At 34.3% G+C, this 21,938-nt stretch overlaps 1 protein-coding gene across 4 annotated transcripts in view; it reads right to left on the reverse strand.

Moving 5' to 3' along the window:
- Nucleotides 1–21,938, reverse strand: part of LOC118192588 (solute carrier family 2, facilitated glucose transporter member 1-like) — a 159,324-nt gene that overhangs the window by 50,055 nt on the left and 87,331 nt on the right. For all 4 annotated transcript variants that reach the window (XM_085816052.1, XM_085816054.1, XM_035363591.2 and 1 more), the window contains exons 2-3: nt 11,923–12,021; nt 5,496–5,781 (exon numbers count right to left, since the gene is read on the reverse strand). In XM_085816052.1, the coding sequence (XP_085672178.1) occupies nt 5,496–5,781; nt 11,923–12,021 (385 nt within the window). The remainder of the gene's footprint in view (nt 1–5,495; nt 5,782–11,922; nt 12,022–21,938) is intronic.

Here is a 21,938-nt window from a genome sequence, read left to right on the forward strand (position 1 = left end):
AATAACGTTAAATTAAATAAATTTTATCATCTAGGTTATCTCATGACAAAATATTTCTTAGCTGAATGAAAGTAAAATATGTGCATTAATTTAAAATAGAGAAATGTTTGCAAAGAGCTAACACTGCAGAACAGGCATGGCCTATGGCCTTTTTTGAACAGTAAATCTGACCAGTATTTAGTTGAAGAAAATGCATTTTAGCATATATTTTATTACATTATTCTCTTCGGTTTATTTTATTTTAGGTAACAAACAGATAAATTAATAAGCCTTCTTGCACATTTTACATGAAAGCTTTTTGTCTGCACACTGTTGCTCGAAGCTAAAATTATCTTAGCATCGACATGCGTGAAGCTTTTTATTACACATTATTTACTGGCTCTTGCACAGAATGGATTTAAGCTAGCTGCCGACAAGAATTTTACTTTCGTGAGAATCTATTTCCTGATTTTCGTGAATAAAGGGTAAATATAAGACGAATGTTATGCAAGCGGCCATACCTTCCACAGATGTTTTACATACAGTTTTGTGTGATTTGCAAGATGTTTCACATCTCGCTTTAATATAGATAGCATTTAATTCTTCTCCCAAATCCCCCCAAATAGTCTGAATTTTTGATAAATTTTTATTTTCAAAAACATAATGGAAAAGAATAAAATAATGCTATATAAATTCCGAGCTAAACCGAAAAGCAATTATCCCACAAAGTTCATTTGTGAACACTTTTGATAAATAAATAAAATTCTTTGACATTGCAACAGGAAAAGTTCAACAGTGGCAGATATATCAAGTATATTGGATATAGTAATGGGAAAATAAGACAATAATTTTAACTTTACACAGAAACAAAATATTACTTGAAACGTTTAATTAATTTTCCAATTTTATGGGGGGGGGGAAAGAAGATGTTTGCTGGAAAATTTTGAAACTTGCGATGGAAAATCTGAAATTTGGAATGCATTTTTGCGTTTTATTCGTGAAACTTATTGTCTTTGATGAAGATGTGCAAATATTAAATATGGCCACGAGTGTTTGATTCCTCCAAAGATATATAAATTAGGCATAGTATGAAAATGATTCATTTCCGTCTAAAGGTTTTATGCGCTCAAAGAAATATTAAAAAAGCTTAGCTTTAAATTCGATTTAATCAGGTTTTCTCTAACACACACAAAAAAAGGGGTGGCTAGCAGGATTCTCAGCGTCGGTTATGGGAGGTTTTTTTTGTCAGAACAAAACATTAAATTGATAGCGAGTTTCTTCTTATTTTGGGTAAACAATTTTTGGTACAGCAATTACTTGGGGGTATGTTCCAAGTGATTCCAAGGGATTGGAATATTAAATATATTATAATAAATGTTATAAATAATAATGGTGAATCTTTATATTATGGTAACTTGGCGATTTTTTGGCGAAACTTTGGCGACCAACCCTGCTACAGCAACCTGCTAGTTTTTTTTCTTGGGGACGCCATTTTGTTTTCATGAAGTAAAGGCTTTTTTTTTTTTTTTTTTTTTTTTTTTTTTTTTAGACTTAACATTTCTTTCCAACAATCTGCTAGCCGAATTACGCTTATGCTAGAACTTTTATGGAACAAAAGTGCTTAATCATGACGCAGATTAGGTGCGAAATTGGGAGAAAGTGTAGAATCGTCCACTGCTTGCCGCGTTTTTAAGAATTGCATATACACGGTATCCATGTACACGTCGACCTATTTTCACTTAAAAAATCATCCCAGAATTGCACAAATGGCATTGCGCACACTCTTAACTTTATCCATGTACACATCGACCTATTTTCACTTAAAAAGTCAAAGAAAATTGACAAAAATCCAGTTCTTCTTACTCTTGTAAAAGGCGCCAAACAAATAAGTGGGCGATTCTGCACTTCAGCAGCGAAATTGTTTCTGAGTGCTTATTTGCTAAAATCCCCATTGGAATTTTCCGGAAAATGTCACATGACATGTCTCATGATCTCTCATTTCTCTGAGACAAAATAATTTGTGATTCGAGCTGTGTACTTCTCAGATTATTGCTAAAGTCCTAGCTAGCAACGTTTATCGCCTTAGCAAAATGTCGCCAAACTACCTGTTACCATATTCTAAAGATTAGCCATAATAATATTTATATATGTAATAAGTAAATATTTGTAACTGAATTGAAGGATGACTAATGCCTAACGTCATTAATTATATAAAAAGTATGATGACTTATGTCATCAATCTTTTTCCTCTGTAAAAAACCGCCAAATTGCGCAAATGTAGTTGTGTTAATATGCAAGTACCTAAATGCCTTCATTATAAGTATAACCGATAGAAAATTAATATAAGGAGGAACTAATAGCGAAATATAGCTTAAGCAATGCCAAGATAACACTAAAATCCTTGAAACTCGCAAATTCGATCCATAAATTTTAGGATCGCATGCCATCAAAAATTCATAAATTTATCGTTCTAAAGATGCAGCAGATTAGTTGAAAATTCACTCAGTGAACCAGGACTGATAAAAAGTAGTTAAATTCTTTGTGACTGTAGCCTAAACTGGCCGAATGCCTTTTCATCGGGACGCAATGTGGACTATCAGAATTCTCAGGGAAAAAAAAGGAGTTTTTCACGCTAACACAGAAACTTGGCTCTTAAAGGCTGAAAAAATTTTGCAGAAAATTAAAATAAATTACCATGCTAGGTCGGCATTTTGACAAAGAAGTTTGTAGCTTAGGTCACGAAGACTAAATAGGTTACTAATTTTCATCATCTATTTTTAAAAAATTTTTAACAGTAACACACTTAGAATTGCAGGCACTGGAAAACAATAAATTAATTTAAAGTATTATTAGTAGTAGTATTGAAAGTATAATTTAAAGTAATAAGTATATAATTGCGCAAAATCTAAAAATGCAGAATACCCAAAAAATGCATTCGGTGTAATATAAATTATAAAAAATACATAAAATGCAAAATAAAACTATACACTATGTAAATAATGAACTATATACAAATATTTAAAAATATTTACACTATAATCGTGAACATTGATTGCGATGATTTCAGTTTATAATAGTTTTCATAAGATTAATCTTTCCATAAAATTAAGATTTAAAGGGAAAAGTCTACATGACTTGTTTCTGTTTACAACCGTCAGATATCCACAACTCCTTAAAATATATTCTCATAGATGTCGGAGAAGATTACAGGAAATAATATACAGGGGTTGGACTATACACTATGGAAACACCTCTAAAAAACATGTTTCTTTGCTTAATATGGTGTAGGAAACCCGTTGGCATCCAAAACAGCTTGCAGTCTTCTCGGAATGGATAAATACAGTTCCTGTATGTTTGCCAAGGGAATATTATACCATTCTTCCTGCAAAACGGTGGCAAGTTCAGATAACGATGTTGGCGGTGGATAACGAGAACGCACTTTCCATTCCAATGTAGACCACAAAGGTTCGATAATATTCAGGTCTGATGACTGTGGTGGCCAGGGGAGATGGGACAACTCATCCTCGTGCTCAGAAAACCAGTCCTGGACAATGTGATCTGTGAGAACAGGGGCTTTGTCGTCTTGGAAGACGCCATCACCATCTGGGAACAAAGTTTGTACCATGGGATGAACTTGATCGGCCAAAATGTTCACATAAGTCTTGGCAGTCATGTGCCCTGACACAGTTATCATGGGGCTAGCAGAGAACCACGATATGGCTGCCCAAACCATAACAGAACCACCGCCATGTTTCACTCTTGGCAACAAGCAGTCTGTATTATAGGCTTGAGATGGCGTTCTCCAGACATAAACTCGGCCAGAAGTGGGAAACAATGTGAAAGAAGACTCGTCAGACCATATTACTCGCTTCCACTGCGCTATAGTCCAGGCTTTATGACTTAAACACCCCCTTTTCCTGTTACGGGCATTAGCATCACTGATGAGTGGCTTCTCAATCGCAGCACGGCCAGCAATTCCCTGTTTATGAAGCTCCCGTCTAACTGTTTTGGTACTCACAGGGTTCGGTAACACAACATTCATTTCAGCAGTAACTTTTGCAGCTGTGGTCTTCTTATTTTTTGTCACAATTGCCCTTAATGATCGTCTGCCACGATCACTCAGGACACTTTCGTCCGCGCTGTGATTTAGCAGATGTTTTTCCAATTTTCAAATATGCGGAATAAATCTTCGATACAGTACCTCTTGAAACACTAAACACCTCGGCTACCTTGCTTACGGAAGCACCTACCATACGTGCTCCAACAATTTGCCCACGTTCGGAGTCTGTTAACTCTGACATAATGCAATGACAACCTCACATAACAGTACTCCGACAACAACTGAACTGTTTAGCACATTTACGAAGTTGTATAGGTGGCGTCAGTAGTCAAAAACGCCAGCGCCACCTACATATTTCATTAAAATCAATCTTTCTTTTCAAACATGCATTTCACAAGGTGTTTCCATATTTTTGTCCATCCACTGTATGTATAGAAAGGTAAATTTCCCAAACTCATCCGATCGTGTTTTTTCTAATATATTCGATAATTTAGCTCTCGAATTTAAAGTTTTAACCATGCAATCACTGTTTCATTACCAGTCCTTCTCTGCTACCGTTACTTTTTACTTCGTCACTTACGTTACTTACTTTATTTTTTACTTCTGGCGAAAGGTGAAATAACATGTGCGTTAAATGCTGATTGTACTGTAAGAAAAGTCTTAAGTTAGATGATCGGCTGTATTTTGCATTGATATAAATTTTTCCCACTCTTTATTTTGTGAAACCTGAATTTTAATTTCGAAATAAAATGCATAATTCTTCAAAATAAAATTTTCATTTTGTAAATGCAAGTAACGTGGTGTTCAAGAATAAATGCTGTACTATTAATCATTTTTAAAATAGAAATCGATTATCCCGAAGCATTCCATGTCCATTCGATATGAATAGTCGAGGCTCTGCCATGGACAAATGAACAAATAATAAAAATATTATATTAAAAAATTCACCATAATTCAAATTTAACCAAAAACCTCAACCTCAGCATTACTTATAAGGCACAGAATTCCCAGCAACTTTTGTTTTAGTACATTTAACAAACTAATGAATACTTTTCTTATAACCACCCTACGGAATAGTGGTTAGTGATTCTGATGAGTGAGGACCCGGGTTCGAATTCCGGAAAAGGCATAGAATATTTGCAAGTATATAGTGTCTTTACAACATGGGTATACTATATGGCGAGTCTGAAGTCCCCTAGTGGGGCTTGGTGGCAGGGTGGGAGTCCTCGGACCATCACCCGAAGTATAAATATATAAAAATTTAAGTTGCGCATATATTTTTACTAAACTATGTCACATAATTCAAGATTTGAAAGTCTACTTTGTTAGGAGAATTTCTTTGGGGCCATCGGTTTATGATCAACGTTCAAAAAATGTTTTATATTGCACCCTTTTTGAAACAGCGTGTGTATAAATTCCTTAAAAAATGTCATCTTAAAAAAGTACTCTTACTTACCAGAATTTAATCCTATTACGAATCTTCCTACAATCAACATTTCATAAGATTTGGCCATTTTTCCGAACCCCATCAGTGCTGCTGCTATGAAGACCAAAATATTGTTCAAAAGAAGTCCACCTTTGCGACCAAATTTCTCTGCCAAGAAAGCTGTACCCAGAGCACCAATCATACCCCCGAGACAAAAGACAGACACCATTAGCGAAAAGATGACGGTAACCACAGATGTTGTTGGCATTTCGTTGTACTTTGCAAAGTAAGTATCGGTGATAAATTTCTCGATAACCTATTAATTCAAAATAGATTAATTGAGAGAAATTAAGGTACTACTCCGTTTTGAGGACCGTAAAAAATTGCAGCGAAAATATATGTGCAAAAGCGCCAAACCTAGCAAACGCGCCTATTTAACAGCCCGGCCAAATCTAGCGTACGCGCTGATTTCAAATTGCGTAAGTTTAGATAGTTCTATATTTCTTAAGACGCAATTGACATACTAGTTTAACTTTTAAATCCTTTTTTGATATTCTATGGATTTAACAATTTGGGAATTGCCCATGAAGAAAAGTTTGAAATAGAATTTTTTCAAAGAAAAGGATAATTTTTATTATAGAAAATTATGTTTGAACAACCAATGAGATGAAATTATGCTCTAGCATTAACTCGGTAACGAAATAGCGATTCAGGAATCCATTCAGTTATGCTTAGCCTTTTTTACATAAATTATAATAATAAAAAGTATTATACGAAATTAATCTTTTATATTAATTAAAGCAATAATCTACAAATAGTTATTTACTATTATACTTCCTTTCTTACGTTAGGGTTGCCGCAATTAATTTTGGCAGCACTGGCATCAACAATAGTTTGGCGATTTTTTACGGTCCTCAAAACGGAATAGTACCGAAATGGAATTTAAATTTAACAATAAATATAGAGAAATGGCAATTCAGTTTATCTTTTTTCAAAAGTATTTAAACATAGATATTTTATTAAAGTTCAATTAGTGTGAGGGAAACTCGAGCATAAATGGTATCACTGAATCTTATAATGCTAGGAATAAAATTATTTTTACGGTACTTACTGGTTTCGGCGACTAGCGAATTAATCGTGAAATTTGACTGCATTCATTTCCAAACGATATAAAAAAAACTAAAAGCAAGTAACAATTTTTTCTCAATAAGAAATTGTTTTTGCAGACTCAAATTGATAAATATTTTCAATTTAACATCAAGTAAAAATGAAGATTCTGAATTCTTCAAGAAAGGGTCCTCTACCCGAATTTGCGTAAATAGGAATGAAAGGAAATTGTATACCATTTCGAAAGTCATATGGGAAATACATTGCGAAAAATTCCAGAAAAAGAAATTAGTTTTGGCAGTTGGTTCACTGCTACAAAAATCTTATTCCTGACATTGGTAAACTACTGTTACTGATCTATAACCACTTGAGAAATAAATTACAATTTTTCAAAGCAGAAATTTGTATTTTGGGGGAAAACTTTTTTTTTTGGTCATGTCTCTTAAAACTTTTATCATTTAAAAGTGTTATTTTTCTTCGGAAAATGGAGGAAATGATGCCTAAACTTGGCGACATTTTCCTATTAGAGCTTTGATCGTGGGTAAACATAACAAATACCATTTTTTAACTAATATTTAAGAAACAAAGTAGTAACGCACAGGCCCGGTGGCGCAGCGGCTAGCGCAGCAGCAGTACCACAGGTCCGGGGTTCGATACCCGGGATGGGCAAGGTCAACTCAGCTTTTCATTCCTTGGGTCGATAAAATGAGTACCAACTTCGCTTGGGGACTAAACACTGGGATCCCTGTGACAAGCTGACTACTTGTTCAGGAAATATACTTACGCACCCCGGGGCCCACGATCCTTGGTCCACTAGGGCTGCTTGCCCACTAGGTCTGTTGTGCCACTATGTTTAGTTTAGTTTTAGTTGTTACTCACAGAAATTATTTCATTTCAGTGCAAAATGCATTCGTAGTTCCAATAAATATGAGTAAGTCTAAGAGAAAGATGTTTTCCAGGCTAATAACAAAGACCATCGGATGTACGGGAAGATCTGTGACGTACTTGATGAAAGTTAAACAGTTCGGAATCTTCCGGGTTTTAATTTCTTGAATGCGAGATAATTTACAAAATTCATAGCTTCCTTCTTGGGAGAATTTTCTCACGCTATGACTGTAAGAAAGATACTGATGTAGAAATATCAATCCTAAATGGGTATGCAATATTACGTACAGTTATTTTAAAAAATTTTATAGCTATTTACAAAAGCCATCAGTGTTTATTGGTAAGATATTGATGAATACACTGGTAGACATCGGTAATTTTAAGGAAATCTTTCAAAATTCCTTAATTTAACAGCATTTAGTTAAAAGGTCGCCAAACTTTATCACTTTTTTTTAGCACAACCATAATATGAAGTAAACAACAACAATTAATGGCATTTTCTGCTCCGCAACTCAGGTAGTTGCACTACAGGTTCCCCCACTCCTTAGAACCAGACTCGGAGGTTCAACCTCCTTTCTGGCCCCTTAGAGAGGGAGGCGCACCGCCCAGGTGCTGCCCGGCACTAGTCGTTATTTGTTACCCACCAGTCGCTCGAGCTGCCCGTCGCAGCGGGTCATTACCCAGCGTACCCGGGGGGTAATCCGGGAGGACTAGTACCTAGGGTAAAATCCCCCGGGCTACCAGTTCTACGCCGCGCTAGAACGTGCCAGACCCCGAGGCCGGCCGGCCAATAAGTGACCTTTCCCGGAGCCTTCAGAACCAGCAAGTTCATAAATTTTATACCCCGTAGAGAACTCTGCGAAGGTACTGGCTACGATCTGTACCTAGGCAGTGGCGTCCCCGGGAGGGACGGATGAAGCAAAAGAAAACATACCAGTGGCTGTTAAACGAATTCATTTTACAAATACCGACATAATATGAAAGTATTACTTCCCAGTTTGTATTTGGCAAAATTCAAAATCTCACCTTTTCCGAAAAGCTTACGATGATAACAATCCAAGTGACATCATCAGCGAAACAAAATATTTTTGTAGTAGAGCATGCAAAAACTTCATCAGTAACTGCAGTTCAGAGACATCTTTTGCCCCAGATTTGTTAAATTCATTTTCCTCACATCATCACAAGGTGAATAAAACACTAATTTGAAGAGAAGAACTGCAACAGAAAAGGCAGCAAACGCCCATGCATCAACCACGAAAAGCATTCGTGCTACTTCATTACGAAATTCCGAGTGGATCATTGTTTCAGAAAAAAGAGTTTTATCTTCTGTCTGTACATACAGACAAAAAATAATCGCTCAAATGGACATTTTCGTTGAAATATGATACCCGAAATTTTTCATAATTACAATATTTCCTTTACTTCGTGCAGGGAAGTAAAAATCACCATCTAGTACTTAAGTAGCCAAAAATTTCAGGTGAAAAAGCTTCAGCTGGTACATAAACACCTGAATATTTTGCAGATGAATTCACCAAACTCGTTAACGGTGAAAAATTATCTCCAGAACAAATTTATAAAGCTGACAAACTCGTCTTTTCTAGCAATATGAGCCTAGAAATACCTAGGTGACATCTGTAGAAAAGATCCCCAACTGTTGTCAGAGGTTCCAGACTGAGACTAATGATTTACGCAATGGGAAATGTTGCACAAATCCAAGTAAATCATGTAAGTAGACAATATAACAAATGTCATAGCAACCACCGATGAATTATTTGCGTATTTCTAGCATTCAAGAAACATTATTCGCTAATACCACCTTATTGGGCATTTTAGCTTTTCGGTGTTACCAAATGAGTACTGGAAATAAATTTAACACAGTAATCGCAAATATATTTTATTTTTGCCCCCTTTCATTTTGAACTATACATATTCTGCTCGCATCTTTGATGTATATATCTGTATAGCTGTTATAATATATGCAAAAAGCGTAGTTTATTTTTCCAGCGTACCATAATGAACTAAATTTTTATATTATTTTTAAGAGTTCGGTTCAGCACTTTAGTTGGCTGGTTTGGTTTGGTTGATTATGGCAAAGCACACTAAGGCTATCTGCCTAAGCGAAATGATGCCTTTGAGGAGGACTGTCTAAGGGAAACTGGCTCATACCCATGCTACACGAAGGGGAATCCACGAAACCGCCCTTGCAGTTTGCTAGAATCGAACTTCATATCGGAAATACCAGTGTTCAGCTATTTTACCCTGCGGCCGCTTGGCTGGAGGCTTGACCATTAAAGTTAGGTTTATTTAGATTATGGCAAATCATGCAAGAGTTATCTGCTTAAAGGGAAAGATGCTTTAGGGGGAATTTTTTTGAGGAAAATTGGCTTGTATCCACATTTCGCAAGGAGCAAATCGTAAAGATTCTTATGGTCAAACAGAGGAATATGAGCTTCATTTACCTGAAAGAGCTGTTCACAAGTTGTGAATTGGTCTTTGTGCGAAGTATGATGCAATATCGAGCAGTAAACAAGTGACATTTTCTTTTAAGTTATGCGAAATATTAAGAAAATATTTTATGCGATAAAACTTATATTTTTATTGAGCGACACATATTAATGATGGCATCATTTTTGTAATTAGCTTTATTGGAAAATGAAATTGAGGATGCAAGTTAAAATATTCAGTTTATCAACCTACTTTAATCCTGGATGAAGCGCAGGTGGCACGTTGCCAATTCGTAGTAGCAAGAAAAGGGCTGTAGGTCAATGCACACATTCCGGGATGTAAAGAAAATGTTTAAAAACATGACTCAGATGAATGAATACTTTACAATAGTAAATGCCTTTCTGTTACTTTTAGGTTGGGACTCCCTAAGAAAATCTGTTCCATCTACACTTTTAACACTGATGCTTAGAAAATTACTTGAAAACCTCTGGAATATGTTACAGCATTTACTATACGCAGTAAATGTTTTTACAACATAAATATTACATACACTTCACAAATTTTATACAATTAATTTCGCAACTAATAAACGCTATATTCTAAACGTGGTAAAGAATTTTCCGCATTTTTATATAAACTCTTTGACAACTAATTTTGAGACTGCTAGAGTCTTGATTCCCAGTGAAGTTAAACTTTTAAGTTGCATAAACGATAATTTTTTTTTAATGGGTAGTTAGATTAACATGCAATTAAAATTCACAAAATTTCAACCATTCATTTGGTCTCGTGGGTAAAAATGTATGTAAGTTCTGTACATCTTAAGACACTAAAGCCAAAGCCTGCCTTCGAAATTATTATTCTCATCGGATTATTTAGCATTTGTTCATAGTTGTTTTTTAGACCATGATCGAAGCGGAAAATTAAATTTCTGTTTTAAATTTCAGTTAGTTAACATAATTTCATTAATTAAATAGTATAACAAGTGAGTGGGAAAATGACTATACTACTAAACAAAAAGTACAGTGAAACTTTGATTCACGAACTTAATTCATTCTTGAAGATGCCAAATATTTGTAAATTGAAACAAATTTCCTCTTAAGGAATTAATTTAAAATGCATTAACCCTGTCTCGGATTCCAAGTAACTGCTTAGGAAATTACACTTTGTATGCAAGTTCTTATTCTTAATACAAAACCAATCGAATTCATCAAACATAACACATATTTATAACACACAATATTAAAATATATACAATATTTAACGCATTGCTAAAAATATCTGATGCAGACACAATTACTTCCTTGTAAGGCGTATTAAATTATACCTAATTTAAGACTTAATGCTACCTTAATTTAAGATTTTTAAGAACGTTCGATTTTAGAAATCAAGTTTGCCCCAGAGGAAATTCAGTATTAGTCAGTTTTTCGGCTACATATGGGATATTTAATATTTAGAATTTGCTTTAATGAGGCAAATATTTAGTAAAGTATAAAAAACTTACTATTATGCAAGAAAATAGTTCAATAACAGAACTAAATGGACTTGAATAAAATTGAAAGGAAAAGCCCATTTCTTCGCGATTTAAATGGTGGTGGCGGTGGTGGTGTGGTGTATTTAATTATGTCAAAGCACACTAGGGCTATCTGCCTAAGGGGAGGTATGCCTTCGTGGAGGACTTTTCGCGATTTAGAATTTGAAAGAACTTAAGACAGCTTTCAAATGTTACATGAAAAAATTTTAGTTCCCGAATATTTTGAAACTGTATATCAACTTCATTGCGAATATTTATAAATAAGTGCCATTTTTCTTTATATGTGCATTACATAATAATTTATCTTAATGCATAGTTTTGCTTTATCAGCAAAAGTTTCACTCATATAAAACAACTTTAAAAAGTTATGAATTATTCATAATTCAGAATGCATTGTAAAAAAAAATTGACATTTCGGTTTTTTATTTTGGCATGAATAATTAATTTTATCTAATTAAGCCATTGAAATATTAAGAAATGTATACTCACTGCTTGTGGAGCATTGACAACGCCTGTGTTATAACCATGCTGGAAAGAGGAACCAAGAGCAGCTGCAGCAATTGCAATTACTAAATGACCAGGGAGTCCCTGAAAATAAAATATATACTTAGCACAAAAGGAAATAAATATAATTGGGAAAAATGTTTAAAACTATAAGCTTTTTATCAAGCACTTAGAAGATTTATTATATTAAATTTGATGTTAGATGGTATACAGCGCTAAGAACAAACAACAACAACAACAAAAAAAAATCTGAAAGGTTTCAGATTTTAAATTACGTCCAAAGGGGTTAACCCTTTGCGGCACAGTGTTCCGGTCTGGACACACCTAAAAATTTCCTTCTGTACGCACAGAAAAATTGAAATGAAAAAGGATTTATAGGTTATTATAGGTACTCTGAACCTTCTTTTTTTTATAGTAGATGGCAGCTCAACACAAACCAGTCCATATATTTTAGCCATGTTTAGTTTTTTAAGACCCTCATTTTTCAAAGAAATCTCCCAGACTTTGTTTTAGGGTCTAAAAGGAATTGTTTGAAAAGAAATTTCTATGTTACTTTTTTGGCTGTATGCTAATCTCCTTATTCTATATTAGTTTTAAATTTTTACCTTGAAATATTGCCTAAAATCAAACGGCGAACCCTAAGTGTGCCCAGACTGGGTTCACCTATAATCTAGGACAACTAAGAGTCTGTATTCTTTGTTTCTTCGCATCTCATTGGTCAGTTCATTGACAACAATGCTCGTTTAGCACTCTTTTCGAAGCTCTATTCAATCAGTGTGCCCACAGAAATAAACGATAAGTGCTATCTTCACAAAATTTTACTCCTCTAGGCCTAATTAGACTGCCTACCTTTTTTTAAAATCGAAACTCCGACTTTAAAAGGTAGCGTGCCGGAAAGGGTTAATAGCGATGGTTTATTATGGATGTAACAGACCTATTTAAGTGTAATTGAACTATTTTATTCACGCCATTAACTCATGAACTGTAACCGAACTATTTTATTTAAACGCCATCTCGTGGCGATATGAAAAAACGTCAGTCGACCTCCAGCCGCCATGATGATAGCTTACTATTTTATGTTATTCTCAATGTTTGATGTTCCATTTGGTATATGTTTCATTTTTTATGTATATTTCTTTTGTTTGTAACCGTTCCTGTGTGCTCTGTTAATAAATCCTTTTAAAGCTAGCCGGCATTAGTGTCTGTTGAGGAACGGCTACATCACATTGGCGCCCAACTAAATTTGAATCCAAAATGGCGCAACAAAATGTTTAGAATTTCTGTTTGGCTTTAACAAGCTCTTACTCCCGAATTTAACTTTTAGTTGCTGGAGGTCGGCTCAGTTTCTTTTCAGGTGTGGACTACTGGTCAAATATTCTGGAAACCAATTCTGGAATTAAAATTGTCATACCGTGCTGCTAGCACATCGAATCATCAACTGGACAATTTCAACGGAAAAAAGAAGTTTCGTTTACATTATCGTTTAATCTGAGTTTAAAGTTCTTTTAAACTGATTATTTATTACAAGCTGCTTCTTAAAGCAAATGTAAATTCTTTACTGAAATCTCATTTATTGATACTACATAAGAGTATTAAACGAAAGCAAACGGCTTTCTGTTAACCAAACGTTATTTCTTGAACTGTAATTTGTTATTTTAAAATGTTAATGCGCATATTAAATTAATTTGTAGATAATATTGTTTCACTGAATACACGTTTTGATGTTAAAGTTTGAATATATTTATTGACGTTGTTCATTAGAATTTATTAGTTTCGCTTCTGACATACAGCAGCAGATGTTTTCCCCCGCGGAAATGTTTAGACTAGCGATGATTTATGATGTGTTTACGTCAAATCTTTTATAATTTTTATTTCCTTTGAGTGCTGTTGTTCCTTATTAAATGTTTTATTCTACATAAAATAAAATATTGTACTTGTTGATTTATCTTTCGACGAACATTTTGAGAAAATGATTATAATATACTACTTCAGGTAAATATAATCGTTTTCAATTTAAAATATAATATAATTGTTTTCAATTGTCTTAAAAAATATTTCTTGAAGCGAAAGAAAATAATTATGAATAAAATCGAATGACTATTTAAATAAAGTAAAAGAGTTACTAAGTGTGTGTTGCTTAATCAGCTTAATATTTTGTTAAGATTAAGATTTCGAAGAATTCAGCTTGAATATAAAAGCTTATGGTAAGTAAGACATTTGTGTATGTTTTGCTAAGTAGTAAACAATTTTTGAGCAATTTATTATATGTTATTTTCTTGATACAAGTTGAATTTATGAGGGCATTTTGTGATATTTTTACGACTCCGAAATAATAAACTTTGTGAGTATTATTGTTTACATTTATAAATACTGTTTAATAGTGGTATATAAATGTACGAGTAACATTGTTTACATTCATACATGCTGTTTAATAGAGGTATATACATTTTACTTAAAGGTATAATTATTAATTCTAAAATACTGTATTGTGAATAAAATCGAAATAACAACAAATTCAACTTCATCTTTTCCCTCCCCCTGACCTCTCATATAATTATGGCTTACCTTGCCAAAGCACGAAAAGAGGATTTAAAATCTCTCGCTGCAGAACTGGGTTTCACTGTAAACGACACTATGCGAGTAATAGATCTTAAAGATCTTATTGTCAATTCTGACACTTATGATGAGGCTTTTACCAGGAATCTTCTGGAAACTTTAATCGAAACTAGACAACAAAAACAACGTGAAAGCAACGATCTGGAGACACGTCAAAGAAAAGAACAAGAACTTTTATTAGAATTGGAACGTTTAAAATTAAACCTGGCAGCTGCTAGCTCAAACCCTAACTATGCCGCCTTTGCTTCAAATGCAGCTATTGGAACAAATATTCAACACCTAATCCCTAAATTTACAGGAACTTCTGACATTGCAACCTACCTGCAAATTTTTGAAAGACAATGTGAGAAAGTTAATATAAAACAAATAGATTACATCACTCATCTCCTACCTCTTCTGCCTATAGACATTTCGCAAATTATTTTAAGAGAACCAAAAGACAAATTAGAAGATTATTCTTACATCAAGAAGATTCTGCTACAAAGATTCAAATTAAATGCTGAATCATTTCGAATTAAACTTACTACACACCAAAAACACCCTGGGTCTTTATGGAAAGATTTTACTTACGAATTAAACAATTATCTCGAAGAGTGGCTCCATAGTCTCGATGTTACAGACTTTGAATCACTCAAAGACTTGGTCCTGACAGATCAGCTTAAAAGAAGAGTCAGTAGTGACGTTAAGGAGCATTTTATTGATACTTGGGGAAAAATAAAGATTTCATCTGAATTAGTACAGAAATTGGATGATTATGAAGCTGTACGTGTTAAAAATACGAACTATAAAACTCAACTTCCTGGCAGGCGGAACTATTCTTACAAACCGACTAATCCATCCAAAAACAAAGTAGAAAATCGAACAAGTGACATACAGGGAACTCATAAAACCTTTTTAAATCGTGGTCAGCAACAAACAGAAGGAACGCGACCTCCTTTAACATGCTATGGGTGCGGAAAAACTGGTTTTATCAAGTCTAAATGTTCAGACTGTAACCCCCCAAAGAGTTCAAATTCATCAAATTTTGGCACTATCCAAATCCGACCCTGTTTATCTTCCACTCGGACTGCTGTATTTCCAATTAGTATTGGTGGTGTTTCCGGTACAGCTTTCGCCGACACTGGTGCTAGTCACTCAATTGCAAGTGAATCCCTCTATCATATTCTGCAAAAACAAGATGCAGTATTTGAAAAGACAACACTACAGGTGTCTTTCGTTGATGGTTTGGTATCTGAAAAAGAGGTACTTCGCACCGAACAAATCATTCTTCTCGAAGTCAGAGCTTTCAAAACTCCGCTCCTTGTGTTGCCTGATGCCAAGAATAACTCGACTTTGTTAGGAACTGACTTTCTTCAAAAAGCTAAAATTGTTTTAAATCTTGCTGAAAATAAGTGGAACTTTTCTGATGAACCTCGAAGAAAATATAGCTTCGTGAAACCTCATCAATCCCAAGTACTGGAAGAAACCCCAGTTGTAAACAACTGCCGAATACGAGAAAATGAAGGACAGCAATTAACTACAGCCCAACGGCTTGCAACTGATGCATTGCTTAACAAATATCACACTGTCTTCAAAGTAGGGGGAGAAACCACTAATCAAAAGCCATCTGGCTTACTTCAAACTCCAGTCTATGCTCAACGTTTTGAGACCTTGTCTATTGATCTTTTCGGTCTCCTTCCTGAAACACCGTCTGGTGAAAAATGGATTTTTATTGTGCAGGACTGTGCCACGAAGTGGACAGAACTATTTGCTTTAAAGGAAGCCACGGCCAGAGAATGTGCCACTATTCTTTTGGAGGAAGTTGCCCTTCGATTTGGGTTACCCAGGATATTTTCCTGGGTAACCCAAATCGAAGGGCAACTTCCTCCAAATCGAAGGGCAACTTATTATTTATAAGTGATAATGGTACCCAGTTTACTAGTGCTGTTATGCAACAACTATGCTATATCTTGAACATTGATCAAAGTCTTACTCCTGTCTATCACCCACAATCTAACCCAGTTGAAAGGAAGAATAGAGATCTGAAACCACGTTTAGCAATACTTGTTGGTAACGACCATCAGTCGTGGAAGGATAAACTGCCATTAATAAGGTTTGCTTTGAATACAGCCAAATGTGATTCAACTGGACATTCTGCTTCTTTTCTTCAATTTCCACGAGAGTTACGAACCTTAGATGATGTAAAGCATGATATAAAAGCCGTAATCGAGAACGATAATTTTGTTCCCGAAATTACTCCATATTTGAAACGTTTTGCAAGAAATGTACAACAGGTACGAGAAAGAGTCGAAATGCATCAAGATAAGCAAAAACGATATGTTGACAAAAAACGAAGAGAAACACCGAAATTCGTTCCTGGAGATAAAGTTTGGGTCACCCTCCACCCCAGCAGCAAAGGTCCACTGAAGAAAACTGCTAAATTCATGCCCAAGAGAGATGGTCCTTATGTGATAGTGACTACAAGATCTCCAACCACTTATGATATTGCCGATCCTCATGAACCAGACAAAATTCTCGGCAAGTATCATGTTTCAGCCTTGAAACCATATCAAGATCGAAATAAGCAAAACTCAGCTCGTGTAATTCCAGTGGTTCCCTTAAAGAAAAGAGGAAGATATTACACGCCCGAAACGTGTAATACCATCCGAATCTGCACCTGTTTCACAAGGTGCTGGTGACGCAAAATCTACTCCTCGTCAAACTGGAGCCCATTCATCTGATTCTCCGCCCGCTGCACAAAGTAGACAAAGGTCAGTTCCTGACTTCTTGCCGAGACGTCTACGAAGTCAGAGGGGGAGGATGTAACAGACCTATTTAAGTGTAATTGAACTATTTTATTCACGCCATTAACTCATGAACTGTAACCGAACTATTTTATTTAAACGCCATCTCGTGGCGATATGAAAAAACGTCAGTCGACCTCCAGCCGCCATGATGATAGCTTACTATGTTATGTTATTCTCAATGTTTGATGTTCCATTTGGTATATGTTTCATTTTTTATGTATATTTCTTTTGTTTGTAACCGTTCCTGTGTGCTCTGTTAATAAATCCTTTTAAAGCTAGCCGGCATTAGTGTCTGTTGAGGAACGGCTACATCACATGTTTACAATAATTGAAAATTGGCGGTATAACACTCACTTTCAGTTTATTGATATTGCTTTGAGTTTGCCGGTTTGTTCTTGCTTTTCGTGAAGTTCCATTTCAGTGATATGGAAATGTGAAGCTTTCTGTACAAGAAGCTAAGATTTTTATATTTTTAAAATAGTTTTCAATGTGAACTAAATATGTGCATCAGTCAGATGTTAATAGTGTTTTAATTGTTACTCATAATCAGGAACGTAGTCTGAATTTCCATAAAGGCATGCTGCTGAACACCAAATGTTTCGATAATTATATTAACAAATGACAATTAGAATTATATGTATCGGAAAGTTGAATATTGTTTTTACGTATTTAGTATATGTTGTTTTTAGGTTTGAGTTAAGGTAGTTTTTTTTAAAATTCATATTAGTGGTCCGCCAAATATAAAATTATATATGTAGTGTTCCGTGAAGTTCTAAGGGTTGACGACCGCTGTTCTAGATCCCATTGATAAAAAATAAATTTATTAAAAAAATCTGAAAAGTTTCAGATTTTAAATTACGTCCAAACGGGTGTTTTTTTAACATTTCGTGTGCAACCTTTATTTATTAACTATCATGTTCTTCGCACTTAAACCATAAAATTCAGTTCAAGAGGAATATCGCAAAATAGTTTTAAAATGAGCATATCTTTAGAATTTCCGATACACAGTCTTGCGCGCTGGAGATTAAAAAGTTTTTTCTGTACAACATTGCCATTGCTCGCTCTGAAATCCTTAAGTTTGTTAATCAAAAATCTGTTAAAAGTTTTACAAAATATGAAATCGATAATATAACAAATTCCAAATTTGGGCCTCCAAATGCCCATATTCGCAGAAGGATTACGTTATTCAAAATTGGATTACACTAGGTACCGTTGTTTTGTCACAATGCGAGAAACATACATTATGCAGATTCGTCATTATTTAATTTCTTTAAACGTAATACAGGGCGATAATATATGGTGGCAAGAATTTGAAAAATTAACAACGCTTGTAGTGAATCAACGCAAAATGCCAGAACAAAATTAATAGTCCTTCTGGGCAAATTATCCCTTTGCACTATAAAAAAATTGTGAAACTCAGCAAGTAATTCAAATCTCCACCACAAGCATCAAGGAATAAATACAAATTGATCACAAAACAACCAGCGGCGATCTAATGTCCATCTTGGAAGCGCGAAAAGCGAGGAATCAATTGGAACTTTTACAAAATAATTCAGAACGCTCGCTATGTACGAAACAAGGGATAAAAAAAGGTATAATCACAGTTGCATTTAACGTAAATTTTATCTCGAAAATTTCCAACGCAAACCCAAGAATCTCATAATGGCATAAGAGTTTGCATAATGAAAAACAACATAAACTGTTAGTACGGTGTATGCAGAAGCTGAAGTCAACATCAATATCTGTTTTTAAAGGCTGCGATAACTATATAAGGAAGATAGCAAAAATCTAGCAGGAAACGCTAGTAAATGTGAAGAAAAATTGTTTATTTAAAATAGACATTACAAACGTTTAGTAAGATTTAACGTAAGATTTAACGTTTAGTAAGATTTTAAAAAGAGATAACAGCGGCTCGCTTATCGGGGCGTGTAGACACATATTACTCCAGATACCTCATATTTCTCCCATGTTTCCCACAAGCCGCACAGTATATTATACTGGAATTGTTCCTGTATACTCTGGGCTTCAGAAAAATCACAGCCAGAGATTATAGGTGTTAGATCGGAGATATATCTCAGTCTTAAAATGGAAAAGTACAGGAGTCGATGGGCATACAAAAATCATCTTCGGGCAGTCGCTTCAGAGTTATCGCCAAACAAATTGACTGCATCTAAATGATATTCTGCAAGCATTAACTCTGAAAATCACGTACGTGGGTAGTACTGATACATAACTTGTGACTGTGACAATGCATCACATGTAAATCGTGGTCAATTGATTCAAAAAAACCAAGGTCCTCGAAAGAATTCAGAAATATTTTTCGACTCCAAAAGATTTTTTTTTTAAATTCTAAAATTTCATCGTTAGTTCTGTGTAGTAAGAACGCTTTAGGGAATGTTAAAACTACAGTTGAAAGAAATTAGTTTAGAGAGTCAGCGTTGAGTCGATTCTTCTGATGTGCCACAAGTTATGTATCAGTACTGCTTGTACTATTCTTTACGCTCTTCGCCTTATCCTCGCCGACAGCTCTTGATGCACTCCTCGCTCCCGATGGTTTCCTCCAGATTATTGTTAGTGAGCGTGAGTTATTTAAAAGAATTTATTCAACTCAGCAAGCGAGCGGTCAGATTCAATCCCAACAAAGAGCGTGTTTGCCCATCTCTAGTCTCCAATCCATTGAATCGTTTACATTTGGTATAGTGCGATGATGTTTGCAACAAGGCCTGCAGTTACATGTGAAATTTTAAAAAAAATTAAAAGTTATATAACCAGATAAAAAATAAATAAAAAATCAGCTACATTCTCCAAATTAGATGCAAACACTAAGGTGTTGGAATAATTTCTGTAATCGAATTTCTGTTATGTACATTTATTATACCGGTTTAACGTCTAAAATTAGAAGATATTAATAAAGAGTTTAAGCAGGTTCCTACATTATTTGAAACGCATTTTACGTATTTTCATAACCCCCTTTTATTTCCTTTCTTTTTTGCTTCTGTTTGTAAAATGACAAGTATATGTTTAACAAAACGGAAATGTCCAAATAGAAAAAGTACAGATGTTACCACTACAGAAAGCTATATTTAGAATTGAAAGAATGTGAAATATTCTAATGCATTAACGCAATTTTTATACCTTGATACGCATGTAATGCATTCAAATTTTGAATAACGTAGTCCTCCACTCGAACAAGGGCACTTGGCAACCCGAATATGGAATTTCAAAATTTTTGATTGTCTATTTCATGTTTTATAAAACTTTAACGAATTTTTTATTAACAAAGTCGAAAATTTCAAAGAGAGCAATGGGCAAAACCAAACGAAAAAAACATTTTTATCTCCAGTGCGCGAGAGCGTGTATCGGAAATTCTGAAGATATGCTCTTTTTAAATTGTTTTGTGATATTGCTGTTGAACTGAATTTTGTGGTTTAAATGCGGAGAACATAATATTTAATAAATAAAGGTAACACGCAAAACGGTAAAAAAACGCCTCTTTGGGCATAATATAAAATTCGAAAGCTTTCAAGATTTTTTTTTTAACATGTTGGATTATGTTGAAGGTTTTTTTTTTATTTTTATGTTTTGTTCTTGAGCTCTGATTAATAAATTTCATAATATGTATTTACTCACATAAAAGAGTGATGACCTAAATATTTTAAGCGAGCTTGAAATTCTAAGAAACGACCGAAATAAAAATTCTTTAGATCAAAATCCCGAAACTGGGACAATCGATTTCCCGCTTTCTTTTATAAACCTCGAAAGACAACGGGAGCATGTAGCGAAAACACGTGGCCTAAAAAGAAAAATTACTTTCGTCTAATCTTTATGTAATGATGTCGCTAAAGCACTTTAATTGGATTTAAAACACAGAGACAAATGTGTAGAGAAGTTTCTTTAATTAAACATACCTTGGAGTTGCTAAAAATCGCAAAACAATTTACGTGAGATAATTTCTATATCTCTGGGTCCTTGATCATTTATTTTTATATTAAAAAATTTTGAAAATATTTCTATTATTTCTGTAGCTCTTAAATAAACAATAAATTGTTTCCTTTATTCTAATTTGCGAAAGCTTGTTTTAAATTTTATATTAAAGTATTAGTGTTTTAAATCACTATAATATTCACGGTCGTATATTACTCTGACGTTTTTAGATATACTAATGTTTCTTTTTAATAAATAATTTAAAAAATTAAGTTATCAGTATTGACATAATTGTATGGCTTGATTAAATCCGATTTTGGAAAACTTGGCATTTGACCGGAACGAAATGTGAATGCATGCGTTACGCGTTGCAATCTATTGACTTTTCAAATCTGATGAAATAAAATGTATTAATTAACAAATTAATTCTTAATCATATATTGCAATGAGAAAAGAGGAAATTTTCAGAGAAAAAGCTTTAGAAAAACATTTTTTTTAGGTTAGAAAACAATGAATTAAAAAAAATTCCGCGAAAACGTCGAAAATCTGTATCTTCCATAAACGATATTTTACAGTTGCGTATTTACAATGATAACGAAATTTATCAAGCAATATTGTTATCGAAAATTAAAAACATGCATAATTGCTAGAGCATTTCCGGACACTTTAGTGAAA

This window comes from Stegodyphus dumicola, chromosome 4 (assembly GCF_044657685.1).
Source record: "Stegodyphus dumicola isolate Sdum_Otavi_A_Nest chromosome 4, ASM4465768v1".
In the NCBI taxonomy this organism is placed as follows: domain Eukaryota; kingdom Metazoa; phylum Arthropoda; class Arachnida; order Araneae; family Eresidae; genus Stegodyphus; species Stegodyphus dumicola.